Below are 23,850 nucleotides of genomic sequence, written 5' to 3'. Positions count from 1 at the left end.
TTTATTTTTATATTTATTGTATTTTAAATAGAAAAGCTGCCTTAATTTTACATTTAGTTATATATATATTTAGTATTTTTTCATAGAATTCAACAATTTTAATTTTGTAAAAAATAACGGAAAACAACCATACATTTTTTCAGATAATTTTAAAAAAAAATATGAATAATATACAATTCATATCTGTATTAAAAGAGTTGTTTTTTTTAAGAATTCAACAATTTAATTTTGTAATTTTTTCATTGAAAAAAAACCTAAAGAAAAACGTGCAAAAAATTACAGTATATTTTTATACATTATGCAGAGGAGCTGTACACTGTAAAAAAAAAAAAAGAAGGTAAAAATTCAACAGTAAACAAAAATATGAATAATATACAATTCATATCTGTATTTAAAAAAACATATGTATCTGTAGAATAACTTACATTTTTTTTTACGTACTAATTTACATAATTTTTTATTTATTTTTCTATTTAAGTTTTGCACGTCTCGATATTTCTATTTTTATTTCTATTGGTACATATCTCTATTTAAGTAAGATTTTTTGCATTTTTATTTTTATTGCTGTTGTATATTTAGTGTAGCTCCTTTTTGTAATCTTTATTTTATTTAAAGACTAATTTCTATTTCTTATACAGCAGCAACTGTAAAAAAAAAAAAAAACATTTTTTAAAAGAAGCAATTTCCACTGGGATCAATAAAGTATTTCTGATTTTGAAATACAAAATATAATTTAATATCAGCATAAGTTGAGCCAAATTGTGTATATATTGTATAACTTTAGCATGTAGTGTTCATAGTTTTAAATAAACACCATTAAATTTACATAATTTACAAAATAAAATATCTAAATTACATTTATGCATTTACCTTTATTTTGACAGGATCATAGTGAGACAAAGACAAATAAGATTAAAAAGTGTTCAAGTTTGAATGATTGTGGGTTTACTTAAATTTCTTTAAGTTATTTTATATCGGTTGGTTTTACAAAATAAATATAAACACAAATAATGTTTACTTGAAATTAATGAAAGCTAAATGATACCAGAATCAAAGTAAAGTTAAAAAGCTTTAAAGAATGAAAGTGGATGGGAGTTGGGACAAAAGCTGCAAATTGAGTTTGAAAATGTGTTTTTCTTTCTTTTTGGTTGACTTTAATTTAATAAGTAATAATGTTTTGAGGATAAATAGCCTTAATATAGTCCTCAGTCTGTTAATTATGTGGGTAGAATAAGGATTAAAGCAAAAATCACATTAAAAAAATAATTTAAAGAATGATGTTTTAGTTATAAGAGCTTTTAACTTTATTCATACAATTTAAGGAATCACTTAAGAACTAAATAAACACACTCTGAAAGCATTCACTCACATTCACACACACCAAGCATCGTCAAACAGGCGTTCAGTGTTCAGAGTCTTCATCATCGTCTTCATCATCATCAGAGGAAACGTCGCTGCTGGTCATTTTCCTGCCGGCTTGAATGGATCCGTCCAAACCGTCACACCTTCAGAGAAAAATACAGAATAAAACAACGTCAGCATCAACATTACATCACGGAGTTACACACAATCTACACTTTTATTTACTACACTTGATTCAGCAGTACGAGCAATTAAATCAGGGGTCTCAAACTCAAATTACCTGCTGGAGGCCAAAATGACCAAAAAAAGACACAAAATTACTAAAAAAAGACACAAAATTACTAAAAAAAAGACACAAAATGACAGAAAAAACTAAATTACTAAAAAAAGACACAAAATGCCTGAAAAAAACACTAAATTACTTAAAAGACACAAAATGACCAAAAAAGACACAAAATGCCTGAAAAAAACACTAAATTACTTAAAAGACACAAAATGACCAAAAAAGACACAAAATGACTTAAAAAAACACTAAATTACTTAAAAGACACAAAATGACCAAAAAAGACACAAAATGCCTGAAAAAAACACTAAATTACTTAAAAGACACAAAATGACCAAAAAAGACACAAAATGACAGAAAAAACTAAATTACTAAAAAAGACACAAATAGACTGAAAAAAACACTAAATTACTATATATATATATATATATATATATATATGAGAAGCCTACATACATGGCATTATTATCCTACCAGAGAAAGTCCAATACTTTGTTACTGATTGCAAAAACTGAATAAAAGATTGAAAAATATCGCCAAAGGGGCGGCTGTGGCTCAGTTGGTTGGCCCCCAACCGAAGGGTTGGTGGTTCGATCCCTGACCGTCGCAGCCTACATGTCGAAGTATCCTTGAGCAAGATACTGAACCCCAGATTGCTCCCGATGCTGCGTTCATCGGTGTGTGAATGAATTCCCAATGGTGGCAGGTGGGACCGTTTAGGGTAGCCTCTGCCACCAGTATGAATGTGTGTGAAAGGGTGAATGAGTCAGTCTGTATTGTAAAGAGCTTTAAGTGGTCGCAAAGCGACTAGAAAAGCGCTATATAAGTGCAGGTCCATTTACCATTACCAAAATACACCGTTTATCATAGACATAAACTGTAAAAACAGCCATCATCGTTTCAAATTAAAAGATATTTCTGTCAAAATCACAGAAAGTCCCTTTATTCTAAAGACATTAAATTCTGCTCCTCACTGTGAACCACGTGACAGATATTCCCTCTGTTCTCTTACCGACGGGTTGGATTTCTGCCTGGTTGACTCCGGCCCGGTTCACCTTCTGGACTTCTCCTAGAAAAGAGAATAAAGAACAGTAAATAATAGTCAGAAGATATTTGTGATTAAAATCATAACCATGAACCTGCAGCTGTGTGTCTCTCTGTTGTCTGTGATATCAATAAGACTGGAAGACGTTTTTATCCTGAATCGACTGTTTGTCCTGACTGGAGCTTTCCATGTGAACTGGCTCACAATAAAAAGACGGAGCAGTTAGTGGAGTGGCTCTACAAAGAAAGAAACCACAACAACTGTTGAGCTGAGTGGAGTTTCCTGGAATCACTTTGTCTTTGTCTTAACTACATGTTCTGTTGATGGTTGTGGAGGAGTGGAAAGGAAACCTGTGGCTGTCCAGCTGAATGATGCAGCTCTAGTTTAGGTAGAAAACTAGTTTAGGTAGGTAGCAACATTTAGCCAGTGGTGGAAGCAGAATTTATCATAGACATACATGCACCTGTATACTTAAATACAGCAATTTAGTTACTGTACTGCCACCACTGCTTTTAGCTAAACACATGTTAATAATAATCATAATAAGCTGGAGCTTTAGTCGCATGTTTGGGAACATAAAACTAGTTAATATCATGTTTAATTAATGAGAAAAGACATAAAAACAGGTTAGCTAACTGGCTAACTCACCTAGCTTGATTAAGCTCGTAGCTTAGTTTATTTGTCGCTAAATAAAGCAACTTTAAGCTAAACTGTAAATGGAAACCAACACTTGATGTTTACACACACCAACATATTAACTGTACATATATTAATAAACTGCCTGTTTGTCCACTTACTGTACTGCTGTTTATGTGCCAGCGGGTAGAAGAATATGGGGTAAAACGCGGCGGCGACAGCCACGACAAAACCTCCAAAAATCAACGTTGTTTTCGTGTTTCTTGACATTTTAACGTTTCCTCTGCTGCTTCTCTCTCACCTCCAAGTGATCGCAGTGTTTACAATTATTATTTCCGGCGTAAAGGTCACAAAACCCCAGAAGAGCGTCTGGTCATAGATTTCTATGGGTTTGGCTGCAGAGCTGCACAGTCAGGACCGGAAGCCTTTCAAAATAAAAGCGAGCATACTGGAAGCACGTTTTTTTTCGTTCCCCGTGTTTATTTCTTGGGTCTTTATTTATGTAAACATTGTGAAAATGTTTATGTGTATTGATGTGTTCAATTAAAAAGATTTTTTAAAAAGTATATCTTTTCAGTTCAACTGGATAAGGTGAAAAAACGAAAGAAAATATCAAGATGAAAAGAAATACTTTTATTATAAAAATTAAAATAATTATAAAAAAATTATATATATAATATTTTGTTTTGTTATATATATAACCACTATGGAACTATGGAAAATATATATGAAATTATTAAATTAATTTTATATTTTAATTATTAAATGTGTCATATATGTATTATTTATGTAAAGTGTCTTTGAGTGCAGAGAAAAGCGTTATATAAATTGAATGCATTATTAATAATATTATAAATATATGCAATTAAATCTATCTATGTATCTATATATATATATAATTTGTTTAGTTTTTATCTATTATCTGTTTATTTATTTATTATATGTATAATATTTTGTATTATGTATGTATGTATGTATGTATGTATGTATGTATGTATGTATGTATGTATGTATGTATGTATGTATGTATGTATGTATGTATATTCTAAGAAAATACCCCGTTTTGTATTTTCTTAGAACATATAAAAAGAAAAATCAAAACGTTATGACCACTTCTAGGGTTATTCTACAGATAATCAATGCAAACTATATGTACAGCCATTGTTATGATCCCCTTAAAACATTATTAGCCTACTCAAAACATTATTTTTTGTTGCAAAAAGGACAGCTGTTCGTTTAAAACCAGCCGTTAAAAGCAAAAAGCGGCGCTCAGCTAGTTTGCGTCTTCTGGGCTTCCGTAGCGTCAGAGTCACATGCTGCAGCAAAACAATAATAAGGAAGTCTGGCTGAAGAAGTTCATTCTCTTCTTCCCCGAGCTGAAAAAGATGGGGTTTTTAGTCGGTGTTGTTTTTCTTCTTTGCTGCTGTTACTCAGCTGGAGAAAACGAGACAATTCAAGCATTTGTGATTCCTCACAGTCACATGGATGTGGGCTGGGTGTACACTATCCAGGTAGGTTTCTGTCTGCTCGTTTTTTATGCTCTTTTTAAATATATTTTACTCACTGTGTCCTTGTATTTCACTGCAATATATAAAAGTCCTGCAGGCCTGTGAGTTGGGAACAACTTAAAAATGTATTTTGTGCAGAATAACACAGTTATAATGACATAAATCATTTAAAAAATCAAAGGAAGTTGAATTTCTTTAATAAATAATTTTTAAAAAATACATAAAACAGAACTTCTATATAAAACACTCTTCCAGGTGCCCACAAGTGTCACACATATTTGAAAAATAAAATTGGGTCTCCACATGCTATACATATTGAACTATTGACATTTTTACAACCTCTACTTACAGCCTGTCCTCTCCTCTCAGCTCTGTGTAAACAGATTTTCAGTGAATATTTGTCACATGACAATTTTTAACAGGATCTAGTTATTCCAAACAGTTTATTTTGGCAAATGAGACATGAGACAAGTGATTTTGACAGAATTTTTTCAATTTTAAGCTTTGTTTTGGTCACTTTTTCTAACTTTTGTAATCAATGTTAGTCAAATAAAGTACAAACTTTGATGTACTTGTATTTTACTTTTCATTTTATGCAACTTTATACTTCTATATTCATAATTTTACTCATAATGGAGTATTTTCACAGTGAGGTTTTGATATTTTAACAGAAGTAAAGGATCTGAATACCTCTTCTGCCACTTTAAATGAGTATTTATTACTTTCTACAGGAGAGTATGCATGCATATGCAGCCAACGTGTACAGCAGTGTGACTGAGGAGCTGCTGAAGGCTGCAGACCGCCGGTTCATCGCGGTGGAGCAGGAGTTCTTCCGGCTGTGGTGGGACACCGTGGCCACAGACTCACACAAGAAACAAGTAAGGACACGTAATGGGTCAACACCAGAACTGAGCACAAATAATGCAAGATCAGGAAATTATCTGCACCCTCTGAACCCCAGCATTTGCTTTTTTTTTTTTTTTTTTTTTTACATTTTCCTCACTGTGGCCTTGTATTTAACTGTAATATATAAAATATAAGTCCTGCAGCTCTGTGGAATCAGCACAATCCTGGCTGGAAGTGGGAACAACTTAAAAATGTCTTTTGTGCAGAATAACAAAGTTGTAATGACATAAATCATTAAAAAAAGGTTTAATTTCCTTGATAAATAATGTGTAAAAATTGGAATTAAATAGAATGTCTATGTACAACACTTTTCTTTGTGGGAAAAGTGAGACATGTAGAATAAAGGGATTTTGACAGAAATATCACAATTTTAAGCTTTGTTTTGGTTACTTTTTCTAACTGAAACTTTCATAACCTATAAGCATGGAAGTCCCCTTTTAATTACTTTCCTTGGTAACTTTGTGTCTTTTTTTTGTTGTTGTAATTTTTTGTCTTTTTTAATAATTTTGGGTCTTTTCTAAATAATTTTGTGTCTTTTTTTGGTAACTTTGTGTATTTTTTTCTGATTTTGTGTTTTTTCAGTCATCTTGTGTCTTTTTTGGTAACTTTGTGTCTTTTTTTCTAATTGTGTGTATTTTTTAATAATTTTGTGTTTTTTCAGTCATTTTGTGTCTTTTTTTCTAATTTTGTGTATTTTTTGGTAATTTTGTGTCTTTTTTTAAGTAATTTTGTGTATTTTTCGTAATTTTGTGTCTTTTTTAAGTAATTTTGTGTCTTTTTTTCTAATTTTGTGTATTTTTTGGTAATTTTGTGTCTTTTTTTAAGTAATTTTGTGTATTTTTCGTAATTTTGTGTCTTTTTTAAGTAATTTTGTGTCTTTTTTTGTAATTTTGTGTCTTTTTAAATAATTGTGTGTCTTTTTTGGTAATTCTGTGTATTTTTTTGTAATTTTGTGTCTTTTTTTAGTAATTTTCTGTCTTTTTTTGGTCATTTTGAGGTAATTTGAGTTTGAGACCCCTGTTTTACATGTTATGTCTCGTTTTGGATTTTCTAGGTACGACAGCTTGTGAAAGAGGGTCGTCTTGAGTTCATCATCGGGGGCCAAGTGATGCACGACGAGGCTGTAACTGATCTGGAGGATGAAATACTGCAAATGACAGGTAGTGCAGCACATTTTACCACCTTTAGATGTCAGTTTTTAGCAGAAGACGACATGTTCCTGACTCTGTTTCTGTCTCAGAGGGACACGGTTTCCTCTACGAGACGTTCGGGGTGCGTCCTCAGTTTTCCTGGCACGTGGATCCGTTTGGAGCGTCTGCGACCACGCCGGTCCTGTTTTCCCTGGCTGGGTTCAACGCCCACCTCATCTCCCGCGTTGACTACGACCTCAAAGACGCCATGCAGAAAAACAAGGTTTAGCTCAAAAACTAGCTAGTTTAGCTAAATGAAGGGGACACGCCGGACAAAAGCACAAATTTTTTTCCACATGCTCTTTTTCACTATAGGTTTCAATTTTTGGTAGGAGCCACTTCATCAAGATTGCGGATCAGAGATGGCACCCATATAAAGTCTATGAGAAGCAATACATCTTCCAAGACACTCAGAAGGTCAATCTTGGTGTCAAAATCTACATTTTCTGGATCAAGGAATCATTTAAAACTATTAAGAATATCCCTAGATGATTATTTGATCTAATAGATATGTTCATTTTCACCCAGACTGGTAGGTCTTCAAGTGCTGCAGCAGGAAATCCTGAGTTGAAAATATTTGGAATCTGTGTTCACGGGAGAGTGCGGATTAGCTGCCATGTACACTGCTCAATAAAATCAAAGGAAAGCTTTAGCTTCATGTGAGATCTTGTATATATACATTTTCCCAACAGAAAATGTAGATTTAGACACATAGATTGACCTTCTAAGTGGCTTGGAAGATATATTGTTTCTCATAGATTTTATATGGCTGCCATCTCCGATCCAAAAGACACAAAATGAACAAAAAAAGACTCAAAATGAACAAAAAAAAGACACAAAATGAACAAAAAAAGACTCAAAATGAAAAAAAAGACTCAAAATGAAAAAAAAGACACAAAATGAACAAAAAAAGATTCAAAATGACCAAAAAAGACTCAAAATGAACAAAAAAGACAAAATGAACAAAAAAAGACACACAAAACAGAAAATGTAGATTTTGACACCAAGATTGACCTTCTAAGTGGCTTGGAAGATATATTGTTTCTCATAGATTTTATATGGGTGCCATCTCCGATCCACAATCTTGATGAAGTGGCTCCTACCAAAAATTGAAACCTATGGCGATAGAGAGCATGTGGAAAAATGTGGTGCTTTTGTCCGACGTGTCCCCATTATTCTTAAATCTGGTCCTAAGCTGCCTGACTATGAAGAGGGAATACTGTTAGAAAATTCACAATTTGCTTGTTGTTTCTTTTTCTGTGCAGAAACTCCAGTTTGTATGGAGAGGTTCTCCCTCTCTGAAGGAGAAGCAGCAGATCTTCACTCACACTATGGACCAGTTCAGCTACTGCACCCCGTCTCACCTGCCCTTCTCCAACAGGTAGTCCACGGTTACACTCTCTGCCTTTAACTCCTGAACTACTCTAGTTAATCTTAACCATAACTAAGTGTGCTTAAAAAACACTCACCAGGTTTAACTCTATGGAGTCTTGGACTATTTTGTCCATTTTTGAAAACCTTTTCATGTCTTTTTTTGTGTCTGTTGTGTCTTTTTTTTGTTATTTTGTGTCTTTTTTTTGTCATTTTGTGTCTTTTTTTTTAGTTATTTTGTGTCTTTTTTTCTAATTTTGTGTCTCTTTTGTGTCTTAAAAAAATAATAATTTTTAAACAATTGTTTTTCTGAGAAGTTCAGTGAAATTAACAGGCAAAAGTTCTGAGTAATGGAAGGATTGATTATTGAATAGACAAACTGCAGATTTTTTTCCTTAAAATGAAACACGTTCTTATATCTCAGCTCTGGTTTCTACTGGAACGGAGTGGCCTTGTTCCCCGATCCCCCCAAAGACGGACTTTACCCCAACATGAGCCTCCCCGTCACCAAGGAGACCGTTCAGGCCTACGCCAAGACGATGGTGGAGAACATCAAGCAGAGGGCGGCCTGGTTCAGGACCAACCACGTCCTCTGGCCCTGGGTGAGAAAAAATACTAAATATTTGTTTATTTGTGTATTTAAAATCAACCCCATCAGCTGACGCTAGTAATTAGTAATTTATACTTAGAACCAAACAATATACTCTTTGTTTTTGATACATTAAGGATAAGTTTATTTGTTTTTATCCAGTTAAATAATAAGCTGATCTCATGAGACAGAACCTGATGAAGCTCTGAACATGTGGGGGGGCTGCATGATAAAGAGTAGAATCATCCGCAAACATAGACACCCTAGCGTTACTGAGTACAAACGGCATATCGTTAGTAAGAAATTTAAAATAAAAGAGGTCCTAGACAGCTTCCTTGGGGGACTCCACAGTCCAGGGACTTGCAGCAAGTAAACGCACCATTAAAATAAACTCTCTGTGACCGACAAATAGCTCCTAAACCACTGAATTGCAGGAATTAAAACCATAACTAGTTAATTTGGTTAAACTGGACAATTTGTGTCTCTTTTGGGTCAAACTGTGTCTTTTTGGTCATTTTGTTTCTTTTTTGGGTAATTTTGTGTCTTTTTTAGTCATTTTGTGTCTTTTTTGGTCACTTTGTTTCCTTTTTTGGGTCATTTTGTGTCTTTTTTTTTGGTCATTTTGTGTCTTTTTTGGTCATTTTGTGTCCAGGGACTTACAACAAGTAAAAGTACCATTAAAATAAAATCTCTGTGACCGATCAGACAAATAGCTCCTAAACCACTGACTTGCAGAGGAATTAAAACCATAACTAGTTAGTTTAGAAATCAAAATGTCACGGTCGAAAACATCAAAGGCAGCACTGATGTCTAGCAATACTGTACCCACAAGCATCGAGTTATCAATATTATTGATGTTAACCTGCTGTCTGACATTTGTAATCAGTCGTATCAGTTTATAAAGCTCCTGTAATCATTTTCATTTACATTACGTAAACATCCTCTTGTGTTTCAGGGCTGTGACAAACAGTTCTACAACTCGTCGGTCCAGTTCAGCAACATGGATCCTCTGATGAAGTTCATCAACGAGAACAGCAAAGAGTTTGGGGTGACGGTGCAGTACGCCACTCTCAGTGAGTACTTCCACGCCATCCACCAATCAGATCTGGTCTGGGAGCTTCGTGGGAATGAAGATTTTCTACCATATTCCACAGGTGAGAATCTGAGTCCTTAACCCTGTGGAGACTCCAAAAGCTCCAAATAATCCAGACTTGTTCTCTCCATCCAGACTAGAAAACAAAGCAGCGTGGAGCCCTACTGTAAATTTACCTCTAAAGTTCTGGCTGTAAACTCCATGAGGCCAGTTTCAGTTTGATGATGATATACCAAGTAAATCTGGAGACAAGCTCAAATATATTTAGTATAAAATGATAGAACTGGATGGAACCCTCTTATATGGTAGATTTGACACCTTTGTTCACATTTGCAACATTTACAATTCTTTATTGAGCATGATTGTGTTTTGAAAAGTAAAAAAAAAGATTCAAAATCACATTTTATGTTGGACTAAAGGACTAAAAAAGACACAAAATGACTAAAAAGTCACAAAATGACCAAAAAAGACACAAAATGACCAAAAAAAGACACAAAATTACTAAAAAAAAAAGACACAAAATGACCAAAAAAGACACAAAATGACCAAAAAAGACACAAAATGATCAGAAAAGACACAAAAATACCAAAAAAGACACAAATACTTAAAAAAGACACAAAATGACCAAAAAGACACAAAATTACCAGAAAATATACAAAATGATTAAAAAGAGACAAAATGACAAAAAAGACACAAAATTACTCAAAAAAGACACAAAATGACCAAAAAAGACACAAAATGACAAGAAAAGACACAAAATGACCAGAAAAGACACAAAATGACTAAAAAGAGACAAAATGACAAAAAAGACAGAAAATTACTCAAAAAAAGAGAAAAAATGACAAAAAAAGACACAAAATACTTAAAAAAGAGACAAAATGACCAAAAAAGAAACAAAATGACAAAAAAAGACACAAAATGACCCAAAAAGACACAAAATAACTAAAAAGGAAACAAAAAAGACACAAAATGATATGAAAATGATTAAAAAATGGACAATGGACCCCCGAGGGTTAAACGTGAGGGGATCAAACAAACATCTTGCTGATATAATTTATTTTCTAGAGCCTCACCAGGCGTGGACGGGGTTTTACGCCTCCAGGAGCGTCCTGAAGGGCGTGGCGCGGCGGGCCAGCTCCCGGCTGCACGCCGCCGAGACTCTGTTCGCCCGCTACCGGGTCAGCTTCCCAGACGGACCGGTGGCCAAAGACTGGGCCCTGGAGCAGCTGAGGGCGCTCCGCTGGGCCGTCTCAGAGGTGGTGCACACAAATATTACCAAGAAAACCGTTCCTTCCTTATTTTGACTTTTTTTCATGATTTCAACTTTTTTTTTGTCATTTTGACTTTTTTTCATGATTTCAACTTTTTTTTACATTTTGACAATTTCTTATGACTTCAACTTTTTTGTCATTATTTTGACAATTTTCTCGTTAATTTGACTTTTTTTTTTCATGATTTCGACTTTTTTTTGTCATTTTGACCTTTTTTTCATGATTTAAATTTTTTTTGTCATTTTGACTTTTTTCATGTGACTTCAATTTTTTTTTTATTATTTTGACGATTTCCTTTTTTTCGTGATTTCAACTTTTTTTTCCGTGATTTCAACTTTTTTTGTCATGTATTCCATCATGTAGACATGTTTTACTTTCTGTCTTCATCCAATTTATAGTAGTAATTTTTCTTGCAATCATCAACAAAATGTGTAATATATAACATTGTTCTATGGTAAACAGGAGGTGAGGAAACACGTCTAATAAATATACATGTCTCTTTTAAATGCTTTGTGTAAAGCACTCTGAATGCCCTGTTGTTGAAAGGTTTTATACTAATAAAGGTCCTTGTCTTGTCCAGGTGCAGCACCATGACGGCATCACCGGCACCGAGTCTCCCAGAGTGTCCGACATGTACCTGCAGCACCTCCTGCAGGGCATGATGGGAGTAGAGGAGCTGCTGGCGGCTCTCTTCCTGCTGCCTCACAACCTCGACTTACCCAGCATCCTCAGCAGCAGCCTCCACAGGAAAGGTAAACATCCTGATAGGCTCACAGTACAGGTGTTCTCAACCTGGGGGTCCAGAGCCCTATTAGGGTCCCGAGATGATTTCTGGGGGTCGCCAAATCATTTTGGAAGTCAGCTCTGTCTCCACTGTGTTAAAGTGTGCATGTGTTAATGTGTCTTTTTTTTTGTGGTCATTTTGTGTCTTTTTTGGGCCGTTTTTGATGATGTCATCACTCTAGCCTCTCCATAGGGTAACATTGGGGTTTTTTTTTGGCATGTTTTTGTCTTTTTGTGTCTTTTTTTGTTCATTTTGTGTCTTTTTGTGTCTTTTTTTGTTCATTTTGTGCCTTTTTTTGTTCATTTTGGGGTTTTTTTTGTTCATTTTGATTCTTTTTGTCATTTTGTGTCTTTTTTTGTTCATTTTGTGCCTTTTTTTGTTCATTTTGTGTCTCTTTTTCGGTCATTTTGTGTCTTTTTTTGTTCATTTGGGTTTTTTTTGTTCATTTTGATTCTTTTTGTCATTTTGTCTTTTTTTGTTCATTTGGGGTTTTTTTTTGTTCATTTTGAGTCTTTTTGTCATTTTGTGTCTTTTTTTGTTTGTTTTGTGTCATTTTGTGGTCATTTTGTGTCTTTTTTTTGGTCATTTTGTGTCTCTTTTTGTTCATTTTGTGCCTTTTTTTGTTCATTTTGGGGTTTTTTTGTTCATTTTGAGTCTTTTTGTCATTTTGTGTCTCTTTTTGGTCATTTTGTGTCTTTTTTTGGTCATTTTGTGTCTCTTTTTGTTCATTTTGTGTCTTTTTTTGTTCATTTTGTGCCAGGTGTTCATCAGGCTTTGGAGCAACACGTCATCGTTTACAACCCGTTGGCGTGGAACACCACCAGCATCATCAACGTCACCGTAATGTTCCCTGCTGCCGCCGTGTTCGATGACGATGGACAGCCTGTTCCTGCACAGGTAATTAAAACTGATGGGAACAACTCGCATGTTTTCTTTAAAAGTTCACCAAGAATACACTGTTTATCGTAGAAAGAAACCGTAAAAACAGGCATTATTGTCAGAATTTGCAATTCCCGACAGTCCTTGAACGGATCATAGTTTACAAAAGTTACCATTTGAAAAAGACACCAAAACAACACTTAAAATTGTGATATTTATCTCAGAATCACTTTACTCTACATGTCTCATTTAAAACGTTGCCAAAAAATAAAGTGCTTGCAATAACTAGATCCTGTTAAAAACATTAAATTCTGCTCCTCAGAGACACTGTGAAGACATGATTGATTCTGTTGAGTGACAAATATTCATTGGAAATCTGTTTACACAGAGCTGAGAGGAGCTCAGAGTGTCTTTTTTAAATAATTTTGTGTCTTTAAAAAAAAATTGTGTCTTTTTTCATAATTTTGTGATTTTTTTGGTAATTTTGTGTCTTTTTTTTTTTTTTAATTTTGTGTCTTTTTTAAGTAATCTAGGTTTTTTTCTGTCATTTTGTGTATTTTTTTTGTCATTTTGTGTCTTTTTTTGTTTTTGTAATTTGTGTCTTTTTTAAGTAATCTAGGTTTTTTTCTGTCATTTTGTGTCTTTTTTTTGTAATTTGTGTCTTTTTTTAGTCATTTTGTGTCTTTTTTTGGTCACTTTGATACTGCCTCCAGTGGCCCCCAGGTAATTTGAGTTTGAGACCCAAGAAGACTGTGTAACTTTTGCTCGTGGTTGCATGCAGAATAATGATGACTCCTACTGTAACAGCAGCATTAAGTCTTTTTATCTTGATAATAAACTGTTTCCTGTCTGTTCCAGATCCAGAGGTCGGCACAGTCCAACACCACCTTCGATCTTTTCATCGTGGTGGAACTTGGAGGCCTCCAGCACAGGAAATACCTGATTAAGTTCTCAGAGAAACAATGCTCCGGGAGGTCCAAGTGCGGCTGGACTTATGAAGCTAAAGGGGTTCAGTATGAGAGACGCACCACCCGGGACGGGCTGAACTCAGGCAGGAAGCTGCTGCCTGTTCTCAGCCAATGTTACAAGCTGATGTTTGACCAGGACACCAATCTGCTGCACAGCATCACTTACCTGTAAGGACGTACAGATTGTGTTGAATAAGTTACACGGGGAGTAGTTTGGTGTTGTCCTGAATACCGTTTTTGGGAGTTTTAGTGAGAATTACCTGCAAATGAGCCGATCATAGCCGACTTACTTATTTATGTGGAAGAACGGATCTCAAGGAAAAATGACCAAATTATTACCACTTTGTCTCCAACTCTTAAGACACAAAATGACCAAAAAGAATACACAAAATTACAAAAAATCCACAAAATTATTTTTTAAAAAGACACAATTATTTTTTAAAAAGACACAAAATTATTTAAAAAAAGACACAAAATTATTTAAAAAAAGACACAAAATTACCAAAAATGACAAAAAAAAGACACAATTTCCAAAAAAAGACAAATAATTACCAATAAAGACACAAAGTTATTAAAAAAGACACATTATTTTTTTTAAAAGACACAAAATTACTCAAAAAGACACAAATTACCAAAAAAGACAAAAAAATATTTAAAAAAGACACTCAATTATTGAAAAAAGACACAAAATATTATTTTTTAAAAAGACACAAAATTACCAAAAAAGGCACAAAATGACACACAAAAAACTAAATTACTTATAAAAGACACAAAATTATTTTGAAAAAAGTTTAATTACCACAAAAAAAGACACATTATTTTTAAAAAACCCCACAAAATTACAAAAAAAAGAAGAAAAAGTAATTAAAGGGACCTTCCACACACAACACGGTAAAGTTCCATTCATATAAAACTCACATTAAACTTTCATATCAAGGTGAGGGCCACAAAATATCATCACGAGGGCCACAATTGGCCCGCGGGCCGCGAGTTTGAGACCCATGATTTACGAGGACTGTGATGAGGTTTTGACCTTTTAAAAGTCCTGATTAATCACTGAAAACGAAGGAAATTTTCACTATAATTTTTGTTAGTTTTGTAACCACAAAATACAGTTTCAGTTAGTTATTGTTTTTAAAACAAGCTCAGCAAATAAAAGAAAGTTAACTAGTTAATCAAGAAAATTATTAGCAGACAATCTGATAATAAAAACATATTTTTCCAGGTGTGAGAAGTACCTTAAACCTGCATTCCTTCTAACGGCCAGCAGGGGGCGACTCAACAAATCAAATTGTAGGCCTATGGAGATGTTTTATGATTATAATACTTGATTTATTACCTCAGTGAATATTTTCCTAATGAGTTTATGATCTAAAACAGCAGTTACAAGTCTTCTTCTGCACAGCATGATGTTCATTTAGTAAATTATTATCACATTTAGAATAAAATAGACGATAAAGTGGGTTTATCTCTTTGTGCGCTGTGTGTTTTCATCTTATATCTTAGTTTTTAGTCCATGAAAGTTACTTGTAACATTGTTCGTTATGGCTCATAAACATGCCTTTTTGACCTCTGTATCATCCTGTACAGGCAAGACAAAAGGAGAGTCAGGATGACTCAGGATTTCTGGGAATACCAGGCGAATGGGGACATCAAATCAGGGCCCATCTCCGATAACTACATCTTCAGTGCTAACGGTTCAGCTGTGCGGGCCTACAAAGCTGTGGAGATGGAGATTATCCCCGGGAAGATTGTGACTGAGATCCGACAGCTCTTCTACAGGTGGTCAAATTAACCATTTATTAGGGCCACGGGGCAATCGCACCAAGCACTATTGTTATACTGTGGATTTTGTCTTCTTCCTCTTCCGGACACAATTTTGTCCCGCTACAAATTATATATCAAAACGTGCGGTTTGATCGGGATCGGTGTGCTATTACTTTTCTCTATGGAATATGGATTTTGCATTTTTGCAAAATTTTGCATTGAAGTGAATGGGTGGCTGAAAAAAAATTAGCAAAAAGAACAATTATTGGAGATTTTTAAACGTCTACTTCTCCGGCATAATTTCACCTAGAGACTCCATTTAAACTTTAAACAGTAGACACAAGTCTTGTGTATCGGTGTATTAATCCACGTTTCGATAGGTCATATAGTTTTTTATTAATCCCTGTTCAATGACCATGATCATTTTTGGAGAAATTCTGAGATTATAATGGGTGTGTATTGCACGGAATGTTCGTGTCACAGTGTGTGACATCATCGCCAGAGTGTAGAGGGAGAGAAAAAACTGACAAAAAATAAATTTGAAAACTGCGCTCCAGGCCGCAAATTCCACTCTACAGAAATAATTTATACATAGAAATGTAGGAAAATTAGTCTTCTCCCTCACAATCCTCTGGTAAAGCTGTCAGAGTTATAGTTTGGGCGTAGGACACACAGATGATCCACCAACACGCACCAACAGCCTCATTGGGTCTCATATTAAAAACGCAAGAAGATTTCTGAAAAAGGGAGATGTAACAGTTTTTTTAGATCGCTCTAACAAAGCTATTTTTTCATTTTTCTTAAAAAATGTGTAGACGTTCAGGAAGAACTCAGGACGCTCAAAGTGAAGTCGGATCAATGATAGGTATTATGGTTTTGCCAAAAATACTTTCTGTTCGAGGCCAGAAATTCCAGTCTCTCCACCTCTGTTACGGAAACATTGGCAGTTGGTGGCAGTTAATTCTGTTGATTGCTCTGATTGCCTTTGATCTTTGATGTGATTACAGTTACAGTTACACACATGTGCGTAAGCGCGCACACTCCTCAAGATACACATGCTTCAAACACACACACACACACACACACACGTAACTTTATGCGATTTTCATTACACGCATAACTGCGCGCGCAAGGGCGCACACTCCTCCAGATGCACATGTTTCTCTCACACACACACACACACACACACACACACACACACACACACATTTTGAGGTTAAAGGTCATAGATTGCTGTATAAATAAATACTTGAAAAGGAATGCTTGTTGTAGGTGTGCTCCTTGTATATTATATAGTATTATAACATTACTAGTATTAATTGTTATAAATCTCTGAAGAATCTCATCATAGTGTACACACACTGGCAGTAGCTCCCGTGGCCCTTTCAGAATTTCCCCAGAGGAAATTTTCTAGTTGTATATATCACAGTAAAATGAACCATAATTGTGACATTCATGCTTATAATTTGATATGTGGCGTCTTTCTAGAGAGGAAAGTGATAAAGACTACACTTACTCCATCACCACTCGAGTCCCAGAATGCTTTGGGAGCAGCCTGCCGTGTCACAGGCTGGAGCAGACCTATTCTCTGGGCCCCCTCCATCTGAACACAGAGGTGGTCCTCAGGACCAGCTCCTCCCTGAAGAACAACAGGAGCCTGTACACAGACGACAACGGCTACCAGATGATGGAGAGGCCGTACAGGAAGTTCACCAATAACACTTTAGCAAGAGTGAGTAATATGAATAATGTATATGTGGTATTATAGAATATTATAGAATACTGGAATACATATATCAAGGCCAGGAATAACTATCATGTCCATTATTTCTCTGGCTTAGAGATAATGAAAACACAAAACTCAGTGTCTCAGTATAAAACTAGAATATTGCTGGTCAGTATAATGTGCTGGTCCTGGGTCAGTGGTGGTTTGGTCCATGACCTCTGCTGCTGTTGGTCCACTGTGTTTTCTGAAGTCAACGCCGTATTAATGCAGTAATTCATGCAAAAGGAGGCCCAACTCTTTTGTTCATTTTGTTTCTTTTTGGTAATTTGACATCCTTTATTAGTAATTTTATGTATTTCCTTGGTATTTTGTGTCTCTTTTGGTAATTTAATGTTTCTTTTTGGTCATTTTGTGTATTTTTTGTCATTTTATGTCTCTTTTTTGGTCATTTTGTGTCTTTTTTTTAATGTATTTTCTTGGTAACAAAGGACGATAAATCCATTTACACTTTTACATTTTATGCATTACAGGTACATCTCAAAAAATTAGAATATCGTGAAAAAGTTCAATATTTGTTGTCAATTATTTCAGAAAGTGAAACTCATACATTATATAGATTCATTACACACAGAGTGAAATATTTCAAGCTTGTTTTTTTGTCATTTTGATGATTCTGGCTTAGACATTAATGCAGTAATTCATGCAAAAGGAGCCCAACCAAGTATTGATGTATAGAAATGAACAGACTTTTCAGAAGCCCGACATTTGTGTTTAAAATATCCTTTTTCTTTATTGATCTTATGTAATATTCTAGTTTTCTGAGAGACTGAGTTTTGTGTTTTCATTATCTCTAAGCCAGAATCATCAAAATGACAAGAAAAACAGGCTTGAAGTATTTCACTCTATGTGTTATGAATCTATATATAATGAATGAGTTTCACTTTCTGAAATGATTGACATGATATTCAAATTTTTTGAGATGTACCTGTAATATGAATAAACATAAAACACTGGATCAGTCCTGGAAGATGAGAACCATGCCTGGTTCCCCTCTTGTATCAAGCAGCAGCAAAGTTGCCTTACTTGACGTTGCTCTTGCTGCAGTGTGACTATTGTGCAATATCAGTGCTGGAATTACACATTATAAAACCCACAACAGGTCAACAAGGGCCAACAGTCGAACAGACAAACTGCACCATCTGTTTAAAGTTCACAGACAGTCTGCTGTTGACTCACCACCTTGTAGAAGCAGGAATTAAAGCTTCTAGTACACAAATAAAAATACCTGACTAAAAAAATATTTATAAATTGAGGAAACCAATAAAAACTATAAGAATAACAATAAATAGTTATAATAATATTCTATATGATTAGGAATAAATACATGAACAAATTTAAACATATTTATACTAATAATGGCCTTTAATAGTAATAATAAAAACTACAATAGTTCCTGATTATATTTATTTATTTGTTTTTTTTACAAAGCTTCTAATCTTCTTGGGGTCCAAGAAGACAGAAAAACACCAACACCACATTATAGGATGTCCAAAAGAAAAGGAAAAAACAGCTATATGTACTAAAATGACAGAAAATGTCCAAAAATGAAAAAAAAAAAAAAAAAGAATAATAAAATAAAATAAAAAACCCAAAACAACACCATACTATTTATGTCGGAAAATAAAAGGTGATACCATTTTTTAAAAATGCCCCAAATGCTAAAAATGGCCATATAATAGTCTTTTGATGCATATTATAGCATAATAAGTCCAAAAATTACAGAAAAACACCAAATTATTGGATTTCAAAAAAATTGAAAAAAAAGCTGTATGTCCAAAAATGACAGATAATGACCAAAATTGAAACAAGACAAAATCTGTTCACAGACATTATATACATTATATAATACATATTATATCATAATATGCCAAAAAAAAGAAAAATGTACAATGTACAAAAATGACAGAAAATGTCCAACATTGAAAAAAATTAAATAAGATAAGATAAAATAAAAATATTTTAAAAAATGTATGTTGAAAAATAAAATAAAAAATGGCGTTATTATAGTCTGTTGATACATATTAAAGAATAAAATGTCCAAAAATGACAGAAAAGCAACATACGAAAGTAGGCCAAAAAAATAAAAAAAGTCATACATTTTTTTTAAATGCCCTGAAATACTTAAAGTAGCCCAACTATGTTGATACATATTATAGCAAAATATGTCCAAAAATTACAGGAAAACACCAAATTATATGATGTAAAAAAAATGGGGGAAAAAGCCATATGTACAAAAATGACAGAAAATGTCCAAAATTTAAACAAGACAAAATTAAACATAAAATGTTAAAAAAATAAATAAATATTAAGTTCTATTTTAAAATGCCCCAAAATGCAAAAAAATGGCCCCATTATAGTCTGTTGATACATATTATAGCATAACATGTCCAAAAGTGACAGAAAAACAACATACGAAAGTTTGTCAAAAAATAAAAAAAGGTCATACATTTTTAAAATGCCCTGAAACGCTTAAAATATTTCAACAAACATTACTGACAATCGATATGTAGGAAATAAAAAGATAAATCATTTTGTCTTAATTTACATTTCATTGAATTGACCAAATCAAAACAACATAAAACAAAGAACATCACAGCTCCGCCTCATGTTTGATCTCTGCACTGCAGACACACCTCAGCATTTAAACTCCTGTCTAACTGAGATCACACAACTCAGCACTGCCTCCAGCATTTAATGGAAGCAAAAACCCAGGATAGAGAGGCTGAGTGGACGTGGTCTGGACTCTGTGGAGGAGGGTCATGGTTTCAGAGATGCTGTAGTAAGACAGAGTACCTGCCTTGTGATCCAGGTAAACCCCGATTCTGGAGGACTGAGGGCCTGAGATGGAAGTTTTTATATTGTTATGTTTGAATATATAACTACCACTGTCACATCTTAATGCCCAAGATTTGTCATTATATCCAAATGCACATTCATTTTCTGTCCCTGTTCTGCTAATATCCTTGTAGGCAACTGCTATATAAGTGGTCCCGCTCCACTCCACCTCCCAGTAACAACGTCCTTTCTGACCCTCTTTACTCAGGACCTGCCACCTCTCAATAAATCTGTCTGAGTGAACTGAATATGACTGAGCTGCTGCAATTAATGTTGCTTTTCTGTTGCTGTTACTCAATGACAAATATTTATTTACTGTATTTGGATCCAGTGTGATCTGACTAGAATATTTCATGAAGTCAGCTCTGGTTCTGGGTGGTAAAACGTCCACTTCAGTCACTGCCAGTGAGATCTTTGTCCCCTCCTCACTCAGAACAGCGTTCACTTTATCTCTGGCCTCTGTCACAGCTGCTGTCACCTCCTCAAAAGAGGGCAGAGGGAGATTCTCAATGCTGGGTAAGTCTTGGGACTCACTCAGACGTGACAGCGAGGGGTAGTTGTTGAGGAAATGCAGGTGATCTTCTGAGTGTAAGAGCTGCTGCAGGTCACTGTCTTTCCTCTGCAGCTCAGTGATCTCCTGCTGCAGCTTCTCCTCCAGCTCTTTAGCTCGACTCACTTGGGTTTCCTGCTGGCTTCTGATCTGCTGCTTCACCTCGGAGCTTCTCTTCTTAATGAGACGCATCAAATCAGTGAAGATCTCCTCGCTGTCCCTCACAGCTGCATCAGCAGATTGATTGATAGCCTTCACCCTCTGCTGCAGCACCTTGACGTCTTTCTCTCTGTCCTGGACTCTCTGCTGGAGTTTTTGTCGACTGGCCCCGAGCTCTGTCTGCCTGTCAGCCCTCTCTGCTGCAGCAGACACCGTGTCATGGCCTTTATGATCGTCCATGGAGCAGAGATAACAGATGCACTTCTGGTCAGTGCGGCAGAAAATCTTCATCACCTCGTCGTGGCGAGAGCAGACGTTCTCCTGAAGCTTTAAAGTGGCTTCAACCAGCTTGTGTTTCTTTAACGGAGCAACGTTGTAGTGAGGCTGAAGGTGTTGCTCACAGAAAGAGGCCATACACACCAAACAGGACTTGCAGGCTTTCAGCTTCTTCCCAAGGCAGTAATCACAGGTCACGTCTCCAGGTTCTGCATAGGGTTCATCAGGTGAAGCAGCTTGGAGTCCCACCTTCTTCACTTCCTCCACCAACTCTGCTAAAATGGTGTTTTTCCCCAGGACGGGCCTCTCTGTGAAGCTCTGCCTGCACTGAGGGCAGCTGTGTGTTTTCTCCTCAAGCTTCTCATCCCAGTAGTCTTTAATACAGCTCATGCAGTAGCTGTGGCCACAGGAAATAGTTACCGGATCCTTTAGAAGATCCAGACAGATCGAACAGCTCAGCTTTTCTTGATCAAAAATCCCTTTCTGTGCCATTTCTCCCCTCGACGACAGTGAATGTCAGTTAGTTTCACTTCTAGATAAAAGCTGAGCTCATTCCCTCATTCCCTCTCTCCGATCTGCAGTGTATGGGCGTTTCAGCTCTTACATGAATCACATGGTGTTTACACCCATCCTAACATTGGCAGATATGTGACAGGGGCGGGAACAACAAATACCCGAGCTGAATAGACTTTGAGCAGGAGGAGCCTGGCCTCGCCTGGCTGCTGGTTAACACGTGTTGCTTCATTCCAGGAAGAGGAGAGGTTTGAGAGCAACTCTGTGTCAGTTATAGTTGCCTTCCAGCAAACTAAGGGAGTGTCTGTGAACTGCTGTCACCCAAAATGTCAATTTTATCCATTTAACCCTCTATGGTAGGCATTATGATGCCAGGAAAAAAAAGTTTGGAGCGTTTTTTTTGTGTTAAAATAGACTAAATATACATAATCTGAAGAAATGTTACAATTATTTTTTTTTTTGTGGAAGTTTTTGGGGTTTGTTGCCTGTAGGCAACATTGTACTATAACGGTGCACATGTGAAAAAGAGAGATTTATTTAATAAACGTGTAAAAGATTCAGTAGCTTCAACAGGGCACAATACATAACATTTTAAATTTAAAAACATTATAAAATGAAAAAAGCCATATGTCCAAAAATTAAACAAGTCAAAAAAAGGCGAAAAATGTAAAAATGAATTAAAAATAAAGGTTACACTTTAAAATGCTCCAAATGCTAAAAATTGTATAATAATAATAATAATAATAATAATTATTATTATTATTATTATTATTATTATTATTATATTATCTGTTGAAACATATTATATCATAATATGTCCAAAAAAATGAAAAAGCCATATGTACAAAAATGACAGAAAATGTTCAACATTGAAAATGAATAAATAATAATTTAAAAAAAATGTTTAAAAAAATGTATATCTTAAAATGTAGGAAAAAAATCCCCCAAAATGCTAAAAAATTGTGTCATTATAGTCTGTTTATACATATTATAGCATAATGTGTCCAAAAAACAACATATGAATGTAGGGCAAAAAAATAAAAAAAGGTCATACATTTTTTTAAATGCCCTGAAATACTTAAAAAGGCCATTTTAAACTATGTTGATACATATTATAACATAATATGTAAAAAAAAAAAATGTTTCAAAAAAAGCCATGTTTCCAAAAATGACAGAAAATGTCCAAAATTGAAACAACACAAACAAAAAACGCATCACTCAGAGATGCATTTTATTCAAATTTGACACGCCAAAAATGGGTATCGTACCATAGAGGGTTAAAAATACAACTATAAAACAATAACAGGTTCATAAATGAATATTTTCTGAAAGCACTTTAACTACCATTAAAACTACTGTTCACTGTGTCCTGATCAGGCTTTTCTTTTCTTTTTTTTTTCTTTTTTTTTAGAGATTTTATTTATTTTTTATCAAAACAAAAACATAAGCAACATACAAGTGCTCTCTATATTCACACAGATATCACAACAGAGAGGAAAATAAACCACCACCCAAACCTAAATGACTTCAAGTAGCTCACGAATGACTTCGCTCCAAAAAAAGGAGAAGAAAAAGGATTCTCAGTCGCCCCCAGCTGTCACATCGTCACCCTGTAAACATACTGAGCCTTCTCTCATCCATCTATAGTGGAAATAAAATTAGAAATTATACAAATACATGAGACAATAATAGGGTGGATGACGTTAATAAGAATTAATAAGTAAATTAAATAACGACAGATACAGGTACATGTCAAAAAATTAGAATATCGTGAAAAAGTTCAATATTTTTTGTCAGTTATTTCAGAAAGTGAAACTCGTACATTATATAGATTCATTACACGTAGAGTTAAATATTTCAAGCCTGTTTTTCTTGTAATTTTGATGATTCTAGCTTCTAGCAGGACATTTTAGAGTCTTCATGCTTCCACAAGCTCTTTGGAGATGCTGCTGCTTTCATTTTCCAGCAGGACTTGGCACCTGCCCACACTGGCAAAGGTACCAAAAGCTGCTTCAGTGACCATGGTGTTACTGGGCTGGACTGGCCAGCAAACTCCCCATAGGAGTCTATGGGCTGTTG

General features: G+C 34.9%; 3 protein-coding genes across 3 annotated transcripts in view; 1 reads left to right on the top strand and 2 right to left on the bottom strand.

Annotated features, from left to right (window-relative positions):
* Positions 1-1,280: 1,280 nt before the first annotated feature.
* On the bottom strand, positions 1,281-3,652 carry smim20 (small integral membrane protein 20). The gene is made up of 3 exons (XM_059354769.1): positions 3,488-3,652; positions 2,658-2,714; positions 1,281-1,505 (listed from the first exon to the last, which is right to left on the bottom strand). Exons 1-3 carry the CDS (start codon positions 3,594-3,596, stop codon positions 1,462-1,464), a joined length of 210 nt encoding a protein of 69 aa, XP_059210752.1. The 5' UTR covers positions 3,597-3,652; the 3' UTR covers positions 1,281-1,461.
* A 1,028-nt stretch (positions 3,653-4,680) lies between these two features.
* Positions 4,681-23,850, top strand: part of man2b2 (mannosidase, alpha, class 2B, member 2) — a 52,769-nt gene continuing 33,599 nt past the window's right edge. Inside the window, exons 1-13 of the mRNA XM_059354708.1 lie at positions 4,681-4,837; positions 5,566-5,712; positions 6,795-6,900; positions 6,981-7,153; positions 8,196-8,311; positions 8,726-8,903; positions 9,846-10,044; positions 11,049-11,239; positions 11,835-12,006; positions 12,799-12,935; positions 13,776-14,053; positions 15,476-15,667; positions 17,141-17,384. Coding sequence (XP_059210691.1) covers positions 4,712-4,837; positions 5,566-5,712; positions 6,795-6,900; positions 6,981-7,153; positions 8,196-8,311; positions 8,726-8,903; positions 9,846-10,044; positions 11,049-11,239; positions 11,835-12,006; positions 12,799-12,935; positions 13,776-14,053; positions 15,476-15,667; positions 17,141-17,384 — 2,259 coding nt within the window. The 5' untranslated portion in view covers positions 4,681-4,711. The remainder of the gene's footprint in view (positions 4,838-5,565; positions 5,713-6,794; positions 6,901-6,980; positions 7,154-8,195; positions 8,312-8,725; positions 8,904-9,845; positions 10,045-11,048; positions 11,240-11,834; positions 12,007-12,798; positions 12,936-13,775; positions 14,054-15,475; positions 15,668-17,140; positions 17,385-23,850) is intronic.
* On the bottom strand, positions 19,783-22,154 carry LOC131989485 (E3 ubiquitin/ISG15 ligase TRIM25-like). Its single transcript, XM_059354722.1, has one exon. The coding sequence runs from the start codon at positions 21,748-21,750 to the stop codon at positions 20,092-20,094; it is 1,659 nt and encodes a 552-aa protein (XP_059210705.1). The 5' UTR covers positions 21,751-22,154; the 3' UTR covers positions 19,783-20,091.

Source organism: Centropristis striata, chromosome 17 (assembly GCF_030273125.1).
Source record: "Centropristis striata isolate RG_2023a ecotype Rhode Island chromosome 17, C.striata_1.0, whole genome shotgun sequence".
Taxonomy (NCBI): Eukaryota; Metazoa; Chordata; class Actinopteri; order Perciformes; family Serranidae; genus Centropristis; species Centropristis striata.
Note: the sequence above shows the minus strand (reverse complement) of the source record. Positions and strands in the feature narration are given on the sequence as shown.